The sequence below is a fragment of the Hirundo rustica genome, chromosome W (assembly GCF_015227805.2).
Source record: "Hirundo rustica isolate bHirRus1 chromosome W, bHirRus1.pri.v3, whole genome shotgun sequence".
Classification (NCBI taxonomy): Eukaryota; Metazoa; Chordata; class Aves; order Passeriformes; family Hirundinidae; genus Hirundo; species Hirundo rustica.
This window is the reverse complement of record NC_053487.1, coordinates 15,623,371-15,644,362: the sequence shown is the minus strand read 5'-3', so window position 1 is coordinate 15,644,362 and position 20,992 is coordinate 15,623,371. Positions and strand designations below refer to the sequence as shown.

At 40.7% G+C, this 20,992-nt stretch overlaps 1 protein-coding gene across 6 annotated transcripts in view; it reads left to right on the top strand.

The window, feature by feature from the left end:
• Positions 1 to 20,992, top strand: part of DIAPH2 (diaphanous related formin 2) — a 297,380-nt gene that overhangs the window by 131,721 nt on the left and 144,667 nt on the right. For 5 of the 6 annotated variants that reach the window (XM_058423886.1, XM_058423889.1, XM_058423890.1 and 2 more), the window contains one exon: positions 16,500 to 16,625. In XM_058423886.1, the coding sequence (XP_058279869.1) occupies positions 16,500 to 16,625 (126 nt within the window). Of the gene's footprint in view, positions 1 to 16,499; positions 18,445 to 18,525; positions 19,162 to 20,992 lie in introns of those variants that run through there. The other variant, XR_009208586.1, reaches the window with a different exon arrangement.

Below are 20,992 nucleotides of genomic sequence, written 5' to 3'. Positions count from 1 at the left end.
TTCTGCTGAGGCAAAAGTAGGTGGTAGAGGAAGATAACACAGACTTTTGATTTGCCCATTTCATCAGAAGATAAATACCTGGGCGAGCACAAGAATATGAAGGAAAATAGAGGTGAGAAGTAGTTGGATACACATTTCCACCAGCTCTGTCCAGGTTTTCTCCTGGAAATTTTTGTCTCCTTTTTTCCAGTGTTATCAGTCAATGTCTCTCTTCAGTGCAGTGATTACCTGTTAGACAAATACTTTATTAATTAGGGCATCACTTGCTTTTAGTTTGTGTTCTTCTGTCTTAAACTGTCTGCTGAGAGCAGAACTCGTTTCCCCGAGGACCTGGGGAATAGTTCATCCACCAAACCCAACTTTGCCATTGTTTCACCTCAGACTTCTTCACACTTTTATGTGTCTGTTCTTTATCACACTTTTTTTTTGCTGTTTCTCAAACTTTGCAAGCACCTTTCCATGTTTTTTTTCTGCACATAACCTGTTTTATTTGTATTGATTAAACGTGTCCCTGCCTCTCTTTGCTGAAGGATGGTTCATTGGCCTGAGTGCCTGGGGACAAAATGGGATTGATCTGGGATTATTGGGGTGTCTGTGCAGGGCCAGGAGCTGGACTCAGTGATTCTTGTGAGTCCTGTCCAGCTCAGGTTATTCTGTGGACTAACATATTAATGAAGTTATTTATGCAAGTAGCAGTTTGGCATCTTATCTAAATTCCAAAAATGTTGTCTACCACTTGATAATTCTTTTCTTGAGGTGACTTTTAATCTTTTTCTTCCTTTCTTTGTAAAGTCTTATGGTTTACCAGGCACTTTTGATAATCTTTGATGAATTTTCTTCTGTGGCTGACACTTGACCTTGCAGCTTTGAGATTTTTATAGTTTGATTCAAATCCTCTGATGTTCTGTAAGTTGACTTCAGGAATTAAACTCAAAGAGTCAGTAAAGTTTAGTTAAGCTGTAGCATCCTAAACAGAGAAAGCATATTAATGGGAGCAAAGCCTCTAATAATTCTGATGCTTAGAACACATATGAAAAAGATTTTACTACAGTTAAATTTGTTTCATTCTGTAAGATAAAAGCTGCATTTCCTATAAACAGCGCTGACTTCTAGCAGAGCATAAATTACTGTTCATTTTTAATGACCAAAATTTCTCCTTCGGCCCTTCTTTGCTTTCTGGAGCAAGGCAGATTTTTGGCAGAATAAATGTGATTTGTGTAAGTTATTTCAATTGTTCCCTGTGGTCCTTCTGGGGATTTGTTAACTGTAAATGTTCACCTGCTCTGTCACACGTGTTGCTTTTTCTGTATTGGAAGTTGAAATGCTTTGCATGGAGGAGATTTGCACATCCTATTTACTGTTTGGTGGTTTATAAACCAGCGGTTTTGGGGATGGACAGTTGGGTTTATTTTTCCTGCGGGAAGCCTCTTTTGGAATAAATTGACTGGATATGAGGATGCTGGCATCAGTTATTCATAAAATAGGAAGAAATCTACCAGCAGATATTATCTCTGGATGAATTTTAAATAAGGAAATATGAGCTAGGCAGGTGAGTGTCATTACTTGAGATGGATGCTGGTACTTTTTAGTCAGGAGGCAGCCTTGTAGTTTAGACTGTACATAACCTTCCAAATGCTACATTTGGCATCTGCAACTTCTTTTCAATCTTGGCTGCATATTCTCAGTTCCATGTAAAGAAAAAAAATCCTCTTCAGCTTAATTTTCATAGAATAAAGAACCAGCATCTGAACAACGGCTGATTTTTTTTTTTTTTAAACAAAGAGCAGATAAAGCATAAAACTGGATTTTAATATGAAAAGGTCAGTGGAATTAGATGAACTGCCCATGCATGTACTAAAATCTTCAATAATCTGATATTAGGTATAATGAAATAGTTCATCTTTTTAAAGTTGGAAGATCAACCTGCAGGTTTATGAAAAGTAAAAATAAATTAGGGAACAGTTTTATTCTGGAAAATACAAGCAAAGGTCAGAGTGATTGACTGTCAAGAGATCATTGGAAAAGTATTTCTTCCTGGAAGCAGACTGTGAAAGGAAAATCAATCATAACTCACAAGGCTGTGGCAAAGTGCATTGTTTGATGTCAGTGATTTCCTTTTCCTTTTCCTTTTCCTTTTCCTTTTCCTTTTCCTTTTCCTTTTCCTTTTCCTTTTCCTTTTCCTTTTCCTTTTTTCCTCTTGTCCCTTGGAACCAGGCCAAGCCTTGTTGGCACATTCCCGCCTTCTTCACTTCACTTGTTATCCCACTTGCTGCTTTTCATGGTATTTGCTCTTACCACTTTATAACCTCAGCTTTTTATTAAATACCTGAAAAATTCCCATCCCATTTTGGGCTTCAGTCAAATTTCCAAACAAAAACAAAGAGGTTCCTTACAAGTCAGATATTTCTAGACAGCCATGTGATTAAAAGTATAGTTTGGAATCACTCAGAAAATAAATATATTTTTAAAGTTAAGGCTCTCCTGAGTGTCAAGCCTCTCAGAAAATGTGAAATTGAAATAGGTGACATGCAAAATTAAGATGATTAAAATAAGTTAGCCATGTATTTTATAAAAGCAACTTAATTTTAGATGTTAAGAGCAACAGTTTTGCATCCTAGTTCATGATTTAAACATTGTGGCTGTAAATAATAAAACATAAAAATAAACCATAGCTATGTCTTTGTCTGTTGAATGTCACATTCCTGATGTAGCTATTACCTGCTTGCTCTGTCACTGGTCTGTGCAGAGTCACAGCAAATTGAGATTAACTGTTAAAGTGGTATATATATAATATAAATATCTGTATTTTTTAGTCTCTTTCAGTAATAACGAGGGCTTTTTTAAGCACTTAACACTGAATTCCTTGTCTGATATAAAGGTGTGCCACTTCATAGTTCTTTAAAAATGTTGTTGAAAGTAAAATCAAGTGAAAGGTGCCTTGTGGGCGTGAATTAGGTCTGTGCAGTGGACTAAAAAATACCGATAACACCAGCACAGACTTGTTACTCACGTGGACATTGTAATTTATTTCATTAATTTGCAAGCACACAATTCTGATAGTTGAGGCATCTCTCTAGAAAGGCCATTAGCAATCAGAAACACTGGGGAATGCAAATATGTGTATACTTTTTATGACAAATACTGTAATAAAATATTAATTTTGAGATTTTATACAGGTACTTCACTGTGATTTAGTAGCATCATTTTAGAATGGGGGAAATATTTAAAACCATCTTGTGCCACTGGCACTTTGAAGTACAGCAATTTAAAACATGCTCACGAGCAGCACCTGTTTTTCTGTCAAACAAAAGTTTTATAGTTTGTTGCAGCAGAAGAAAACCTGTGTTTTAGCAAGGAGATGTGCAGCATTTCCACCTTGCACAGTTTAAATTGCTGAAACAGATTTTGCCCAATCTGGCATATGAGTGGTTGAAGGCAGGGAGGCAAAAACGTCTCAGGCACTTCTTGTGTTGTGGTTCCAAGCAGCAATTGCTCTAAGAGATCCTTTTGGAGCCTCACTAAGATTCTGGATTGCCTTACACTCTGCAAAACTGCTTAGTGAATTCTCCCAGTCTGTGAAGGCTTTAAGGATGTTTTTAGTTGCTGTCTGTGTATAATAAATGCTGTACAGAACCATGGTTGTTCTGCATTCTGGAGCTACATTTTGAAGTTATAATTTGGAATCTTCATTAAACAGCTTTCTGTATGGCTTGCATTTTACGTCTCTGCTTCTCTCCCTGAAGTCTAAGTATCAAGGGCAAAAGGAAAGAACAGTCCAAATGACTCTCATGGGCTGTTGCTTATTAAAGAAATTGAAGCATTTAAGAATTTCTGGCTGTAGTTAAACCAGTTCAGAAGTGAAGATTGCTTTAAATGTCTTTAAGTTATGTAATCCATTTATAATTCCTTAATACAAGCCTCTAGAGAGAGGGAAAAGCTACAAAATGGCACTTTGTTCTTTCTTCTGCTGCTTATCTGTTGTTGAATTTGCACTTTGATGGCTGTGAGGGGGGGTTGTGGCACCTCTGGAAGTGGGTCAGGCAGTCAGGAATGCCAGGCTTCAGTTGGATGAAGTTGCCCAACATCTCTGTCAGTTTTTATATTAGCAGCAGGTTGTGTGACATCAGTTTTGCTCCTTCTCTGTGCATTCCTTACTTTGTGTTGACTTGTTTCCTCTGCCTCATTTGCAGTTTGTCTTACACCCCTGACAGCAGTTCTGCTTCAGCATGCTCATTTAATACATACTGATTTTGTAATTATAAGCTCTCTTTCAAAAATAAACTCAACTTCTGAGACATTGAAAGACATTTGTAATTAAATCAACATCAAAGTACAGCAAGTTTCTGGAGTGCTCTGGATATCCCACACTGCCAGGAGAACACTGCTGATTGCAGAGCTCTTCTCACCCATCAGCTCAAATGCTCCTGGTTATTTTTCTAAAACTGGGACATCTGTTTTCTAAAAGATTTGTAGCTGTATGTCCTAGGTTACAATGTAAAATGTGCCCAAAGTATGTATTCTATCACCATCTACATGAAATGTTGAAACTAAGTTGTGCACCACTGTTTCCCTTGCCCCCTCCCTCCAGACTATCTTCTGTTAATGGCCCATCAATGCCTTCCTGCATGACTCATAGATAACTCCCTCCAGGAGCTATCTCTGTTTAATGGACAATCAAGGACCCATTACAAAACTGATAAAATTATATCAGTCCATTGTGAGATGCTCCGCCCAGGGGGAGGAGCCAAGCATTCCCACCTGGATATAATCTGGTAACTGGGACAGCACAGGCAGCCTTACCCACTGGATTCCCAGAGGACAAGAGCTACCAGACCTTTCTGCAAGAACACTGCTTCAACAAGACCACTTCATCTGGACTGCTACCACCACGGTTTCAGGTTGTATTCTGACTCTGTCAGTGATCTTTTGTACCATTGCATGTGTTTTATTTTATTTTATTTTACTTTTTTTTTCCTCTCCTATTAAATTGGTTTTTTCTGACTTGGAGTCTCTTGCTGGTTTTGCCTTCAAGCCAGCACATATATTTTGGTGCCCAATGTGGGGCAGGAGGTATTGAGAAAAGTCAGGATTACAATTTTGTAGTGAGGAAAAAAAAACAAAAAACCAGCTGTCCGCTATGATGCTCAACATGCTTTCATATATCTTATACCTAGCTCTCTACATTTTCCCACACATGGGGCAGTATTTGCCGGTCTTAATGCTCATGTGTAGACCAGGGTATGGTACCAAAATTGCTTTATTGGTCTATTATGTTTATTGTATGATAGCCTCTGAGGCAATGAGCATCATTTGGAATATATACTCTATTTTGTTTTCTTGTCCTGGTCCAGAATGCTACATCTGGGCTTTCAACAATCGCACCCAGCCCCTGTGGGGAGGGGTAAAGAATGATGTTTTCCAGTCTTTTAGGTCTGGCACAGCAGTTTTCGAAAGTATTAAGTTCTCTCTAGCTGCCAAGGACAGCACAATATTGTTGTTAGTTCTGCTTTGCCTTCTCTGCACGGCCTGCACCATGTTTAGAAATCAAACACTACATGGGGTGGTGCAGCATCTCCTTGAGGAAGAGGGAAAAAGAAACAAATGCAAAACAACGGCATCCGTGTCTACACAAACTGTCGTAGAGGAAACAGGAACCGCATCTATGCAGACTGTCACAGAGGAGAAAGGAACCAAAAACAAAGCAACAGTTTCTGCATCTACTCAGACCATCACAGAGGAGAAAGGAACCAAAAACAAAGCAACAGTGTCAGTGTCTACACAAGCTGTCACAGAGGAGAAAGAAACCAAAGGTGCCATCAGCATCTCCACACAAACTGTCACCGAAGCAGAACAACCTAAACCAGTGACAGTTGCCCCTGTTCAGAAGAAGAAATCAAAGAGCAAATCAGTCCGCATAGTGACTGATGAGGATGTGGCAGGACCTTCGCACCCAGCAGAAGAGACAGAGCCAGAGATCATCACCCGCTCTCTATCCCTGGGTGAACTGCGTGACCTGCGGAGGGAATTCACCCACCAGACAAACGAGTCCATCCTGACATGGCTTCTCCGCATCTGGGACGCTGCAGCCAATGATACCATTCTGGACGGAAGTGAGGCCAGGCAACTGGGATCGCTGTCTCGGGATGTGGTCATTGACCAGGGAATCGGGAGAACCCAACAAACTCTCAGCCTCTGGCGGTGACTGCTAACAAGTGTGAGGGACAGATACCTTTGTAAAGAAGACCTCCAGGTGCACCAAGGAAAATGGAGCACAATGGAACAAGGTATCTGATGCCTGAGGGAATTGGCTGTGCTGGAGATCATTTTCTCAGAAGACGAGAGATTTCCTAAAAGCCCAGATGATGTCCAGTGCACATCGCAGATGTGGTTGAGATTTGCACGGCTTGGACCAGAGATGTACTCCTGTTACCTGGCAACACTGCAATGGAGGGAAGGTGAGGACAAGGTGGGTGTCTTGGTCAATAAACTGAGAATTTACGAGGACACTGTCACTGCCCCATTTCGTACCCATGTCTCATCCGTGGAAACAAGGCTGGCTGAGCAAGTCCAGAGCTTGATTGAAGAGGGCCATCAGAAACTGAAAAAGGAACTTAAGGAAGAAATCTACCACATCTCGCCAGAACCAACAAGAGTCTCTGCCATTAGGAGCAGGTACCCACCAGCCAGGGAGAGAGGATACACTCCACGGGGTAACCTCTGGTCTTTTCTTCGGGAGCATGGAGAAGACATGAGGAATTGGGATGGAAAACCCACCTCCTCCTTAGCAGCCCGGGTACGTGAACTGAAGAGAGAGACACCTACCACGAAGAGCTCATCTAGAGCCAACACTGCTCCAGTCTCAAAGGCACAGAACTCCAGACAGTATAAGAAGAATGATATGACTGATCCACTTGAAGGGACCTCAGGAACATATTTACAGGAAGAAAGCAACGTGTACCATGACCAGGAATAGGGGGGGCCCTGCCTCTAGCCAGGTAGAGGAAAGGGACAATCAGATCTATTGGACTGTGTGGATCCAATGACCTGGCACATCTGACCCACAAAAATATATGGCTTTGGTTGACACTGGTGCCCAATGTACCCTGATGCCATCAAGGTATGTAGGAACAGAATCCATTTCTATTTCTGGAGTGACAGGAGGGTCCCAGCAGCTGACTGTATTGGAGGCCGAAGTGAGTTTAACCGGGAATGGGTGGCAAAAACACCCCATCGTGACTGGCCCAGAGGCCCCATGCATCCTCGGCATAGACTATCTCAGAAATGGATACTTTAAAGACCCAGAAGGATATCGCTGGGCTTTTGGGATAGCTGCTGTAGAGACAGAAGACATCAGACAACTGAGTACCTTGCCTGGTCTCTCAGATGACTCCTGTGCTGTGGGACTGCTGAGAGCTGAAGAACAACAGGTACCAATCGCCACAACAACAGTACACCGACGGCAATACCGCACCGACAGAGACTCTGTGATTCCTATCCATGAGATGATTCGGAAACTGGAGAGCCAAGGGATGGTTAGCAAGGCTCGTTCACCTTTCAACAGCCCTATATGGCCAGTGCGTAAGTCCAGTGGAGAATGGAGACTGACAGTGGATTACCATGCTCTGAATGAAGTCACCCCACCACTAAGTGCTGCTGTGCCAGACATGTTGGAGCTTCAGTACGAGCTGGAGTCCAAGGCAGCAAAGTGGTATGCGACCATTGATATTGCCAATGCCTTCTTCTCCATTCCTTTGGCAGCAGAGTGCAGGGCCCAGTTTGCCTTCACCTGGAAGGGCGTACAGTACACCTGGAACCGACTGCCCCAGGGGTGGAAACACAGCCCCACCATCTGCCATGGACTGATCCAGGCTGCACTGGAAAAAGGTGAGACTCCTGAACATCTACAGTACATTGATGACATCATTGTATGGGGGAACACAGCAGGGGAAGTCTTTGAGAAAGGAGAAAAGATCATCCAGATTCTGCTGAAAGCTGGTTTTGCCATTAAGCGAAGTAAAGTGAAGGGACCGGCTCAAGAAATCCAGTTCCTGGGAGTAAAGTGGCAAGATGGACGGCGGCAGATTCCCACTGAGGTCATCAATAAGATCACCGCCATGTCCCCACTGACCAGCAAGAAGGAAACACAAGCTTTCCTAGGCGCCATAGGTTTCTGGAGGATGCACATTCCTGAGTACAGCCAGATTGTGAGCCCTCTCTACCTGGTCACCCGCAAGAAGAACGATTTCCACTGGGGCCCTGAACAGCAACAAGCCTTTGCCCAGATCAAGCAGGAGATTGCTCATGCGGTAGCCCTTGGCCCAGTCAGGACGGGACCAGAGGTGAAGAACGTGCTCTACTCAGCAGCCGGGAACAATGGCCTGTCCTGGAGCCTTTGGCAGAAGGTGCCTGGGGAGACTCGGGGCCGACCACTGGGATTCTGGAGCCGAAGCTACAGAGTATCTGAAGCCAACTACACTCCCACAGAGAAGGAAATCTTAGCTGCCTATGAAGGAGTTCAAGCTGCCTCAGAAGTAATTGGCACTGAAACGCAGCTGCTTTTGGCACCCCGACTACCGGTGCTGGGATGGATGTTCAAAGGAAAGGTTCCTTCCACGCATCATGCCACTGACACCACATGGAGCAAATGGATTGCCCTCATCACACAGCGTGCCCGTATTGGAAACCCGAATCGCCCTGGGATTCTGGAAATTATAACTAACTGGCCTGAAGGTGAGACTTTTGGATTATCTTCTGAAGAAGAAGAAGAAGAAGTGACACATGCCGAGGAAGCCCCACCGTATAACGAGCTACCGGAGACTGAAAGACAATATGCCCTTTTCACTGACGGTTCCTGCCGAATTGTAGGTGCTAACCAGAAATGGAAAGCTGCAGTGTGGAGCCCCACACGACGAGTTGCACAAGCTACTGAGGGACAAGGTGGATCAAGTCAGGTTGCAGAACTTAAAGCCATCCAGCTGGCTTTAGATATTGCCGAATGAGAGAAGTGGCCGAGACTCTATCTCTACACCGACTCGTGGATGGTAGCTAATGCTCTGTGGGGATGGCTGAATTGCTGGAAAAAGGCCAATTGGCAGCGCAGAGGGAAACCCATCTGGGCTGCTGAGATTTGGCAAGACATCGCCGCCCGAGTGGAGAAGCTGACCGTGAAGGTTCAACACGTGGACGCACATGTGTCCAAGAGTCGAGCAAATGAAGAGCATCACAACAATGAGCAGGTGGACAAAGCCGCCAAGGTGAAAGTATCACAGGTGGATCTAGACTGGCAGCACAAGGGAGAAGTATTCCTAGCCCGTTGGGCCCATGATGCATCTGGTCATCAGGGGAGAGATGCAACATACCGATGGGCCCGTGACCGAGGGGTGGACCTTACTATGGACAACATCTCACAGGTCATCCACAACTGTGAGACCTGCTCTGCAATCAAACAGGCCAAGCGGGTAAAGCCTCTGTGGTACGGTGGACGATGGTTGAAGTACAGGTATGGGGAGGCCTGGCAGATTGACTACATCACCCTTCCCCAAACCCGCCAAGGCAAGCATTATGTGCTGACTATGGTGGAAGCCACCACTGGATGGTTGGAGACCTACCCTGTGCCTCATGCTACTGCTCGGAATACTATCTTGGGCCTTGAAAAGCAGGTCCTGTGGAGACATGGCACCCCTGAGAGAATCGAGTCAGACAATGGGACCCATTTCAAGAACGGCCTTATAAACACCTGGGCTAGAGAACATGGCATTGAATGGATATATCACATCCCTTATCATGCACCAGCTGCCGGGAAAGTTGAACGGTGCAATGGGTTACTTAAGACTACCCTGAAGGCGCTTGGTGGGGGGACTTTCAAAAATTGGGAACTGAACTTAGCAAAGGCCACCTGGATGGTCAACACTCAAGGGTCAATCAATCGAGCTGGTCCTGCCCAGTCTGAACCCTTGCACACAGTGGATGGAGATAAAGTCCCTGTGGTACACATGAAAGGCATCTTAGGAAAAACTGTTTGGATTAATCCCACATCAAGCAAAGGCAGACCCATCCGTGGGATTGTTTTTGCTCAAGGACCTGGTTCCACTTGGTGGGTAATGCAGAAAGATGGGGAAACCCATTGTGTACCACAGGGAAACCTAATTTTAAGTGAGAACTGGGTGTAGGGTTTCATTCTGTATATGTGTATATTTATCTATCTAGCTGTAAGAATGTATTAATTTAGGTATGATGTAGATGGTCATAGAATAAGGGGTGGATTATGTCCTAGGTTACAATGTAAAATGTGCCCAAAGTATGTATTCTATCACCATCTACATGAAATGTTGAAACTAAGTTGTGCACTGTTTCCCTTGCCCCCTCCCTCCAGACTATCTTCTGTTAATGGCCCATCAATGCCTTCCTGCATGACTCATAGATAACTCACTCCAGGAGCTATCTCTGTTTAATGGACAATCAAGGACCCATTACAAAACTGATAAAATGGTATCAGTCCATTGTGAGATGCTCCACCCAGGGGGAGGAGCCAAGCATTCCCACCTGGATATAATCTGGCATCTGGGACAGCACAGGCAGCCTTACCCACTGGATTCCCAGAGGACAAGAGCTACCAGACCTTTCTGCAGGAACACTGCTTCAACAAGACCACTTCATCTGGACTGCTACCACCACGGTTTCAGGTTGTATTCTGACTCTGTCAGTGATCTTTTGTACCATTGCATGTGTTTTATTTTATTTTATTTTACTTTTTTTTTTTCCTCTCCTATTAAATTGTTTTTTTCTGACTTGGACTCTCTTGCTGGTTTTGCCTCAAGCCAGCACACTGTAATATGAAAAGTCAGTTCAACTGAAAAACTTAGATTCTACAGCATTGTTTGCTGTTTAGTTAGTGAGGTGAATGTGGAAAGTTACTGGGGAAAAGCTGCTCTTGACAAGGGAGAGTGGGAGGGTGGCACACAGAATATCTGGGACTGAATCTCTCATTAAACTCCAAACCAGGAGTTAGTTGGGCTTGTTACAAAGAGCTTTTACATTAAAATTGTGGTTCACCTCTACTGCAGGTGGACAGGACAGTGGCAGCAATGCACAAGTGCTGTATCTTGGTTTAGGCAAGGCAATGAAGTCCCTGTAACAGACTGAAAAGGTGGAGCACAGCTGTGTCCCTGCCTTCTTCCTCCTTCCACTGCAGTGCTTCCTCTGCTGAGGGAGGAAACCTCAGCACGCAAATCAAAAGTGCAAATGCACATCCATGAGTGAAATCTGTTAAAAGTTCTGCTTTGAAGCTTCCTCAGATCAAATGCCAGTACATGGTAATAGGATATAAACAAAACAATGCCATCTGGGCAGACCTGCTCTTACTGCTAAACTTGAAAAGGTGCAGGGAAGATTCTGTCATGGAAAAAGCCTATTCTGCATGATGGATTGGTTGTTAAGCTCCAGGACTTGGTGTCAGAGAGCTTTCCCAGTTTTTGGAAGAGGAGGATGGTGACGACTCTAGCTGGGTAAGATGGGAGCTGTTCTTCCCCTTTGACCCTGAGGTGTTTGAACATTTATTGTGTTAACAAATAAAAACTTACGTAGTATGAATTAAGTAATCAATGCTTGTAATTCCTGCAGATTATATACTTACCATTTCTGTCAGGCGATTGAAGAGACGGGGTCCCCATGGTTTGCATCATGAAGCCAATTTTATTGAACACACTGCTGGTTTATATACCTTGCAAGCATAACAACCATATCTATTTCTTCGTAACATTGCTTAACTATGGGCTAGTACAGACTTGTACAGGCCTGTACTGTCTTGCATACATACATACATACATACATACATACATACACCCTGATCTTTTCCTCCTTTGTGGTCTTGTCTCAACTTGCCAGGGCTTGTAGCCCTCTAGCACATCTACTTCTGTAATGAGTTCAGCAGTACTTTGAGTCCTGCTTCCAAGCTGTATTCCCACACATTTCCTTCCAAACTGCCTTTCATTCCTTTGTGAAAGACTCTTTCCTTCTGCTCTTGGGCAATAAGAAATAAGTAGTCATTAGAATGCTTACAAAGTAGTTATGGTACAAATACCATCTAGACTTAAAAATCCATGAGTTCATTTGCTTCCTACAGGCTTGCTTTTGCTTACTGAAGAAATTTATGTTGTTTTTTTCACTTCAGAGTTTTTTCCAGCTGTGGACACGGCCATCCCAGTTCTGCATCATGATCAGAGCCCATTTAAATTTCTTATGCAGGCGGCACTGCACCTAATCAAAATGTATCATTTCACCTCTTGTTGTGGGGAGGACTCTCAGTCTGATGCAATGTTATATTAGAAGGGATTCGTCTGCCCTTTGATACTATTGCTGTATTAATGTAAATACAGAATGCTTAGCTTGATGACAGGGACCAGCTAGTGCTAGTGCTCACCATCAACATGAGATTAACTGCTTGGAACATTTTTCTGGGACTAAACTGCTCTACCAGACACTCACTAAGCCTTCCTAAGCATGCAGACTGTGCAACTGCTCTCTCCAAAATAAGTGGATAGGATTGGTTTCAGGTTTTTTTTCAGAGGAGCAATTAATATAAGGAAAATAATAAGGTGAAGGAAATTATTACCTTCCATGTCAGAATAATATTGTGCCATCTCTTCAGTGGCTGTGATTTTCTACTGTAATTAAATAATAATATACAAAATATTTTTTTAATCAGTCCAGGATTTAATGATGCATGATTAAGTGAGTTGCATTCAGTATTTGTGCAGAGACAATATTGATGGATCTAAGTGCTTATATTGGTCTGCCACTGACAGGAGTAATCTGGGCAATACATTATTACACATCACTTTCCCTTGTTCAAGTTAATTCTGTATATTACAGTGATTCTGTAGTGAGTTGAAACACAAGTTTAACTTCTGCTATTGGCTTTTTTCTTTGTCTCATAAATCCTTTTATCACCAGGGTTTGAGGTACACACATTCAAGGCGCTGCATTTCTTTCCACCTTCGAGCTGCAGGTGCTGTTTGCAAGCCAACCTTTTCTTAGAGCTAAACTAAGGGCCAGATTGTCACAATTTGGCACAGACTGAGAAATTTTGCTGCTTTTTTTCCTCTTTGGCCTTGAAGATTGGTCCATATATAGGTTTTGGGTTTTATGTGGGATTTTTAGATGGGGGAGAACACTGCAGTTCCTCCAGGCTGTTTCCCCCACCATCTGCACGTGTTCACAGAGACTTAAAAAATTCCATCCCTGCCTCTTACTTTTGACATCCTTCTGAACCTGTTGTCCAAGAATCCACATCATTCCTTTCTGAACTCATTTATACTCTGTCTTCACTATTCCCTGTGTCAGGAAATTTGACTGACTTTTGAATTCTCAAACTTTCCCATTTCTTGAATGCTCCCTTTCCACTGTGGATGGGAGTCTTCATTGTCCTGTAAAGCTGTGAGGGTGGGTGAGGTGGGTTCTTTACTGCTGTTGATTTGTTTTCATTTGGAACCGTTTTATCTTTGTGAAAACCTTTTATTTTTGCTAATTCAAGGAAATAAATGGCCAGGCATCCTTTAGGTTGCTTCCCTTTTTTTTGGGATCTGCTCATCTTCAAGTGTCTGGGGGTTACACACAGGGGTTTTTTTCTGGTGGCTGTTGCTGCTGGGATTTTTTTCTTCATGTTTTCCTCATTTTTTGTACTTGCCTCATGTTCCTGCCTTGACATCAGTTATTTATGTATTGGATTGAGTTGGCTGTTCTCTCTTGCTGCAACATTAAGTGGAATAATGTTGGAATGGCTGCTCCAGAGAGGCTTTGTCAGTAAGAGCCCTTGCCACTGAAGGCTTAATGCTGCCTTTCATGTCCATTTTTGAGACCAGTTCTATTAAATGCCTAATTTTCCTGTGGAGTGATGAGCAAATGGAAGGTGAACAAGGCTCTGTCTTTGAGGAGTGCAAGGGACAGGCTGTTCAGGGTGTGCATTTTGAAATGGTTTCAAGGAAATGGCTTTGTGCTGCAAGTAGAATTTATGCTTTCATAAATTAAAACCTTGCAAGAATTTGAAGAAATTTACATGAATTTCCCTGAAAGTAGAAGGCATTCATGTTGATTCCTTTACACATTACTGAAGTAGTAAATCTCTAATAAAAGGGTTTATGGGAAGAAATGCAGATATTTTATTATGGTATATATATATATATATATATGTTCCCTGTTCTGTCATCTTTTGAAATTTGTCTTGCAGAACAACAATTTCATAAATTATTTGGACAGAAACTTGTTCGTTTGCCTGGGCTAGGGGGAAAAAAAAGGGTACAGAATTGCATATTCTTGTTAATTGAGTGTGAATATGGAAGTTAATTATGGGAAGCACAGCTTTAGGATGCAGTCTTCTTGCTTGGATAGAGTTCCTCCCTACTTTCAAAGCCAGTATGTTCCTAATCTGGGGCTTTCTGAATTTAGTTTTATAGAAGGGTGTTACTGGAAACATTTTCCATCCATCTTAATCACAAAGTTCAACAGTTATTTGTCATTGCTTGCTGAATTTCTTTGCACTTTTGAGTTCCAGACAAAAATAAACTTTTGCTACATGGTCATGCATTTAAATATTTTCAAATTGCTGCAAACAGTTAAACTTGGTGTTATGTTGCCTATTTACGTACTGGCTGCTATTCTTTTTATGAGCAGAATGACCATTTTCATCCTCCTTGTTTATTTTTCACTTCCAGCATTTTCCTTCAGTGCTGTTTGTCCCCCTCTCCAACTCCACAACAGCCCATAAAAATATTATAGTAATTCAAGTTCTTCAGTTCAAGCAAAAATGTGGGCTTTGATCATAATATCAAATGATTAAACTAATGCAACCATAACCTAAAAGCTTTGATAATTTGTGTTTTTCAGAGTGTTTTAGTGGTTGATTTCAAGGTTAACTCTCAAATGTGAATTTAAAAGCTACAAGGATTCTGTGGTCAATACAGATTCCCACCCCAGTTGAATTAAGCTTAAAAACTTCCACTATAATTCTAGGATTACATGATTAGTAGTTCCTTTGGTACCCAGTATGAAATGGATAAAATTGAAAATAAAATCAAGATAATGGCTGCTATAAAGACAGCTCTATTGGTGCCTTATGTATCTGAACATGCTCGTGAAATCAGTGTTATGGCTGATGTGTGTCTTTACTTAGAAAGAATAGAAAATTGATGTTCTTCTGGGAACAGCTTCCTTATTTACCAGATTTCTATTTCCTCTGTGCTGTTTTTCAGGCCACAGTGACTCAATTTCCTATTACTCTTTAATCTCATGTAGTCACGGCACCATTTTTTTTTTTTTTTTTAATAGCAAGAAAATAGAAAAATAAATGGTTCTTTAGAAAGTACTTAGCGGAACTTTTGGGCAAAGTGCTTTTCAGCAAAAGATAATAAAAAACTCCTTAAAAAAAAAAAAAAGGAGTAATTTGCTTTTCTTGGCTGCACTGGGGGAAAGGGATCTTGGGATTCTCTGCTTTTTCTTAAAAGCATTGATTTGTGAACTGTGCAAGAGACAAAGAATGGGAGAGAGGCTTGGGTTCCAAAAGGCAGCTTTGACTGAAGAGGAAGTGCTTTTCAAATGGTTCTTTGTGATAAAAATGAGACTGACAAATGGGCCTCATGGATTATGCCATAAAAGTCAATATTTTGAGTTCAGATTGTTTTAATTCTGCAGCTAGACCAGGAATTTCTCTGCAGAGGCTCTTTCACTTTTCATCCAGGACTAGAATTTCTTTGTGATGTGGGATTGCTTCACCTTCACAATGGTGCTGTCCTTTTTTGCTCGCAGGATGTATCAGTTAGGGGTTGTTTAATCCAAATTAGCATCACAGTGCTTTTCATTAGAATAAGCTTGTCACACAGCAAGCAGGAGTTCTTTACAGTCCCCTTTTTTATTTTTAATTAGTGTGCTGTACTCTGAGTCCTTTAGTTCCTTTTGATTATCAGCAGCTTTTATTATTCAGACCTACCTTTGCTATTAACACAGCTCTGAGCCCCAGATATCAGTATAATTTCAATGTAAGAAAAATATTTAATGATTTTCCCCATGTCTATTCTTTAAATCATTCCTGTAACAGAAATGTGCGTTAATAAGGCTGTTCATTTAACCAAGTACATGCATTAAGAAGATGAAATCTCTTTGAACTCTAGTTAGTTTTTAATCTTTGAATTAGATTTAAAATAATATTAGAAATAATAATATTCAAAATATTGGAATTTTTGCCATAAATTTAAATAGAAATGGAATAATTTGAACTAATGGTAGAATTAAGGGGTGACATTTCAATGTTAAATGTAGATATTTTCACTTTATTTTTATGAAGGGAAGGATTTTTATGAGCAGTAATTCAGAAAAATATGAGTCTACTTAATGGAATCATTCTCTTTCAGCCTATTTCTACTGACATTGTTTTTTCCCCTTCCGATACCCTTTACCCTTTCTGGAATCTGGAAGCTTTATAAACTTTTTTTTTTTTTTTCTTCCCTTAGTTTCAGCCCAGACTCTGAAGAGCAACCTTGACTCGATGAACCAGCAGATCCAGCACCTAGAGAAGGACCTTGAGAATTTCCCTAAAACCCAGGATGAACACGATAAGTTTGTAGAGAAGATGAGCATATCCTTTTTGCATGTCCTCACTGGTGATCTGAGCATTCTGATCTTCTGCTTAAGTGTTTACAGCACTTGAAAATAGGTTTTAAGTCTCTTTTCATGTATTTCTTCTAGAGCAGAAAAAAGCAGCAGTGGACATGGTGAATATAAGCAGAGAACTGAAAGCATTATAATCAGATTTTCAAGGGGTACCCAGACAGCTTTCCTGAAGGAAGTAGTTACAGTGAGCAGCCAAACAGTATGGGGATTTTTTTTTTCTGTCTGAAAGAATTATTGAATCAATTTTAGAACAATAACAGCTGTAAAGTTGATATATTTATTATTTTAGCTCCAGATGTCGTGTTTTTTGAAGGGCAGAGTAATGATTTTGTTAATGGTTTTAAGTTACATTATTACATCATTTTAGGGGAATATTTACATTTGTTTTCACTCCAAAGTGTAATGTCCTTTAATTTCTGTAGAGAATAGAGACTGTGGATTCTTTAAGCACTACCAAGTAAAATCTGTGGGGGACTGTAATATGATGTCTGTCTAGCTTGTTTTTGTATATCCAGCTTTCATTTTGTTCAAAAGTTTAAAGTAACAAGTCTACTGAAGATACAAGAAGCTCAAAAAAGTGCAGCAAAGAGTGAGAAAAAGCTCTTTTTTAAAAAAAAAGAAAAAACGAATTTCCCAGGATTTTATTGTGCACAAATCCCAGCTCTGTGTGGAAATATGGGAGCGTTTGGAGTGTGGTGCTTGACCAAGTCCAAGGCATTTTGTGCATTTCCAGAAGCTCAGGTAATTCCTGTGATATCACTCCTTCCTTGCTGCAACAGGAGTCGTGACAAAAGTTGTGGGGTTTTGGGGTTTTTCAGAGGAAAGGGAAAGGATGAGATTGATGTTTAGATCCATTCACAGCTGCTCATCATGTTTGGTAGGTGGATGTAATGAAGACTTCTCCCCACTGCTGTGTCTGTGCAAAGTCAGTTTTTGGCAGTATTTACCATCTGAATGGAGTCAGTGACAGAATTTCACAAGCAGATATTTAACATCTCTGTATGGATTTCAGTTTCTGACAACACTGCTGGAAAGTAGCTTAAGGGAGGCAACTCCTGACTAAGTGGAAAATTGTTTCTTATTCCTTCCATCTTCCCTTTCACCTTGTCTTATGTGCAAGGTTAAGAGACTTGCTGCTGGTAATCACTTTTATCAGTTCTGCTATTAAACAAAGCTCATTATTATATTCCTGAGATTCATTCACATGAGAAAAACTTTCAATATTGCCTTGTAATTGTCTTGTGCCTTGTCACCTCATCAGAGGCTGAATTCTGTGCCCATTTTTGTTCATAAATTAAACCAATTTATGAAATGCACCTTTACCACTGTTTTTTTCTTGTTAAGTTTGACAGCTCTGCTTTCCAGGTTACAGAAATAATTGTTCAGTTGTATTTTTGTTTTGCTGCCTATGTTTACTTACAGACATGATTAGCATCACTCAGATGACTTGGTGAAGAAAAAGAGCCAAGTAGATAATTAACATTTTGCTCTCTGCAGCTTGTCACCTGGATTTCTTAGAGAAGAAAAAGTTTCTGACAATGCAAAAGAGTATAAAAACCCCAAAACTTACTAATGTTTCTTTGTATTGGCCAAAACAGGAGGAGACTATGAAATGTTTGAAAATTAATTATTCCCAGTGTCCTGGGCAGGCTGGCTTCAGTGCATGGATGTTGACTCCCAGGTAGATTGCAAGCCCTGGAACTGAACCAAGCGCCCAGAACTGTGCATGCCTGCCTGCTTTTATCAGCCCTGGGACTTTGGGGGCTTGGCAAAAGAGAAAAGCCTGTAAGCAATGAACTGATTGCACTGGGATTTGTGTTTCCATAATTAATACATGACCTGATAAGTGATGTGTTTCTGTTTCAGAAAGTCATCTCCCCTAAGATCAAGTGGTCAAGTTTGTTTCTGCTTATCACTGAATATTTTCCTACACTCCTATAATTTTATTAGATTGAAGAATCATTTTTGAGGGTGTAAAAATGACACCCTAGTCTGCAGTATGTATTTCTTTGATTTCCTCAGCTGCCTGAAGATTTGTTGGTGATGGCACATCCTGAGGTTAGAAAGTTACAGAATTTCAGGCTGAACATCTCTGAGTGTTTCAGAAAATTTGAGATGTCTCAGTAGAGTTTTAGGATGCAGCAATTATAATATTCAAGGCATAGTTTCTCGTTCCTGTCATAAACAAAGCTATTTACCAGTAGTTGGGGATGAGAATTTCTTCAGAGGATGTGAGAGTGATACTGCTTGGAGTATCAGATTAATGTAGGAGGCCAGTGACAAGAAAAATACCCTTCATAATGTGAATTTGTAATAATGAAATTAATATTCAAAATACAGAAGCAAATGATGTCAAACAATTTAAGTAATTTTAGTTTTTCTAACTTTTTTTAGCAAACAAGATTTGGTACTGTGAGGGACAAAAAGATGAATAGAAATTCTACCCACATTTTCATTTTGGATTTTTTTCTTGGTCAGTTTCTAAGCAAAATAAATTTCCCTTCACTTAATCAGTTTTTTATTTAGCACATACAGTTATTCATCTCAGTGCAGTGTGGCTGAAGAAAATAAAGGGACTAAAATACTCCTCTGAATTTCTTGCTATATTAAATAACTTATGTGTGATTCCTGAAACAACATTTTTCTGATTTGATCCGTGGCTGGAATTGTATTTTACCCAAAGATCAATTTGTAAATAATTCAACTTGAAATGGGAGATGTTTCTTTTATAATTAGCCCTGCTGCATGCAGCACTGGGGAATCTGATTCAACAGTTTAGAAAAGTAATTACAGACTATGCCAAATCTGACTTTCACTTCTTGTTTTATTTCAGTGTTTTTGCCTCTAATTGAAGATCTTTTCTAAAGTGCAGAACTCTGAATTTCATATTTGCTTGCTGTAGGTGTATACAGTGATTTCAGTGATGTTAAAACATGAGAGTCTAGTTGGGGATTGAGGAAGCTATTCAGATTAGTGGAGTTCAAATGTACATGTTATTAACAAAGATTAAAAACAGCTGAATTTAAAAGCAATTTCAGAGGGAACAAATGGAAAGTTGTACAGAGTTAACATTAATATTGATTTAGAATTATAAATACATGAATAATAAATACCACTTCTTTCTCCCTTCCAACATACACACACCACTAAAGTTTGTTCCTCTAGAAAATAATTTGTTCCTCTAGAAATAAACAGGAGCTTTGAACATTGTTCCAAGGGGCAGCAGGGCACATATTTGGTCACTGGGTTCATGCTTTTTGTTATCCTGCTACCTGGACTAGAATAACTTTGGCTGTGTATATTTTATAAAATATCTGAAATGAATTTATTTCTCCAGTGTGTCCTACATGAACTGGTGTATCCTTAAATGGAGACCTTGTTTGGCTCTTCAGCTGAATCATTTACCCTAATAAGAGACATTAACATGCCTAAACTTATTAAAATCTTTTGCCTACCAGAGCAATCAATACTGCCATGTGGGTTTTCTAACTGATTGCATACATGTGAAGAATTAAAAGCTTATTTTTAAAGAATTGCAAAATTAAGGGAATGATGAATGAAAGAGCAAAAATTACTGCAGATAAAAAAAATTCAAAGCACTGTGCATTCATCTTATCATTAAATGGAACAGCAGCAATTTGTGAACTAATTTTAATTTTGAGTAAGGAACACCATTCATTAGAAGAGAATCCTTTTTATGGAATAAAAAAGCTACCGTACTGTGGTATTTCTCCACGAGACTAGATGACCGCCGATGGCAAAAAGAAAGAGCCTGCTCTTTGTCCGGGGGGAAAATATTGCTTTATTTTCCAGTCCTGCCCTGCTTGGCTGGAGATCTTCCCAATAGCTTGCCAGTGCCAGAGACCTTGGCCCCGCCCATCCGGGGGCTCTTTCCCCAGGGGGCGGGGCCCAGAGGCAGGGACAAGACACCATCAAATCAGGGAGAAGTGGCAGTGGAAGAGAATTAGGTTACAGATGAGTAAGGAAAAATCACATGATACAGATTACAAATCCGATAAAACACAATATAAACCAAATTCATGCATTACCACATTTCCTCTTTTCTTATTAAATTAAGAAGAAGGAAGGCTCGGTTCGTGGGAGATGCTCAAAGTTCAGACCTTGGGTACCTTTAAAGTTGCAGAAGAAAAATGACCTTTAGTGCAAACAAACTGTTTATAAAAACACTGTTAAGGAATAATGATAATTATAAGGAGAAGGTTCGGTGCTTTCTCCTCCTCCAGGCAGCACTGGCCACTTGTGGGGCCTCTGCAGGTGGCTTTGCACTTTTAGGGATGAAAGGTTTCACCCACTTGGCTGGCACCCACTTGGG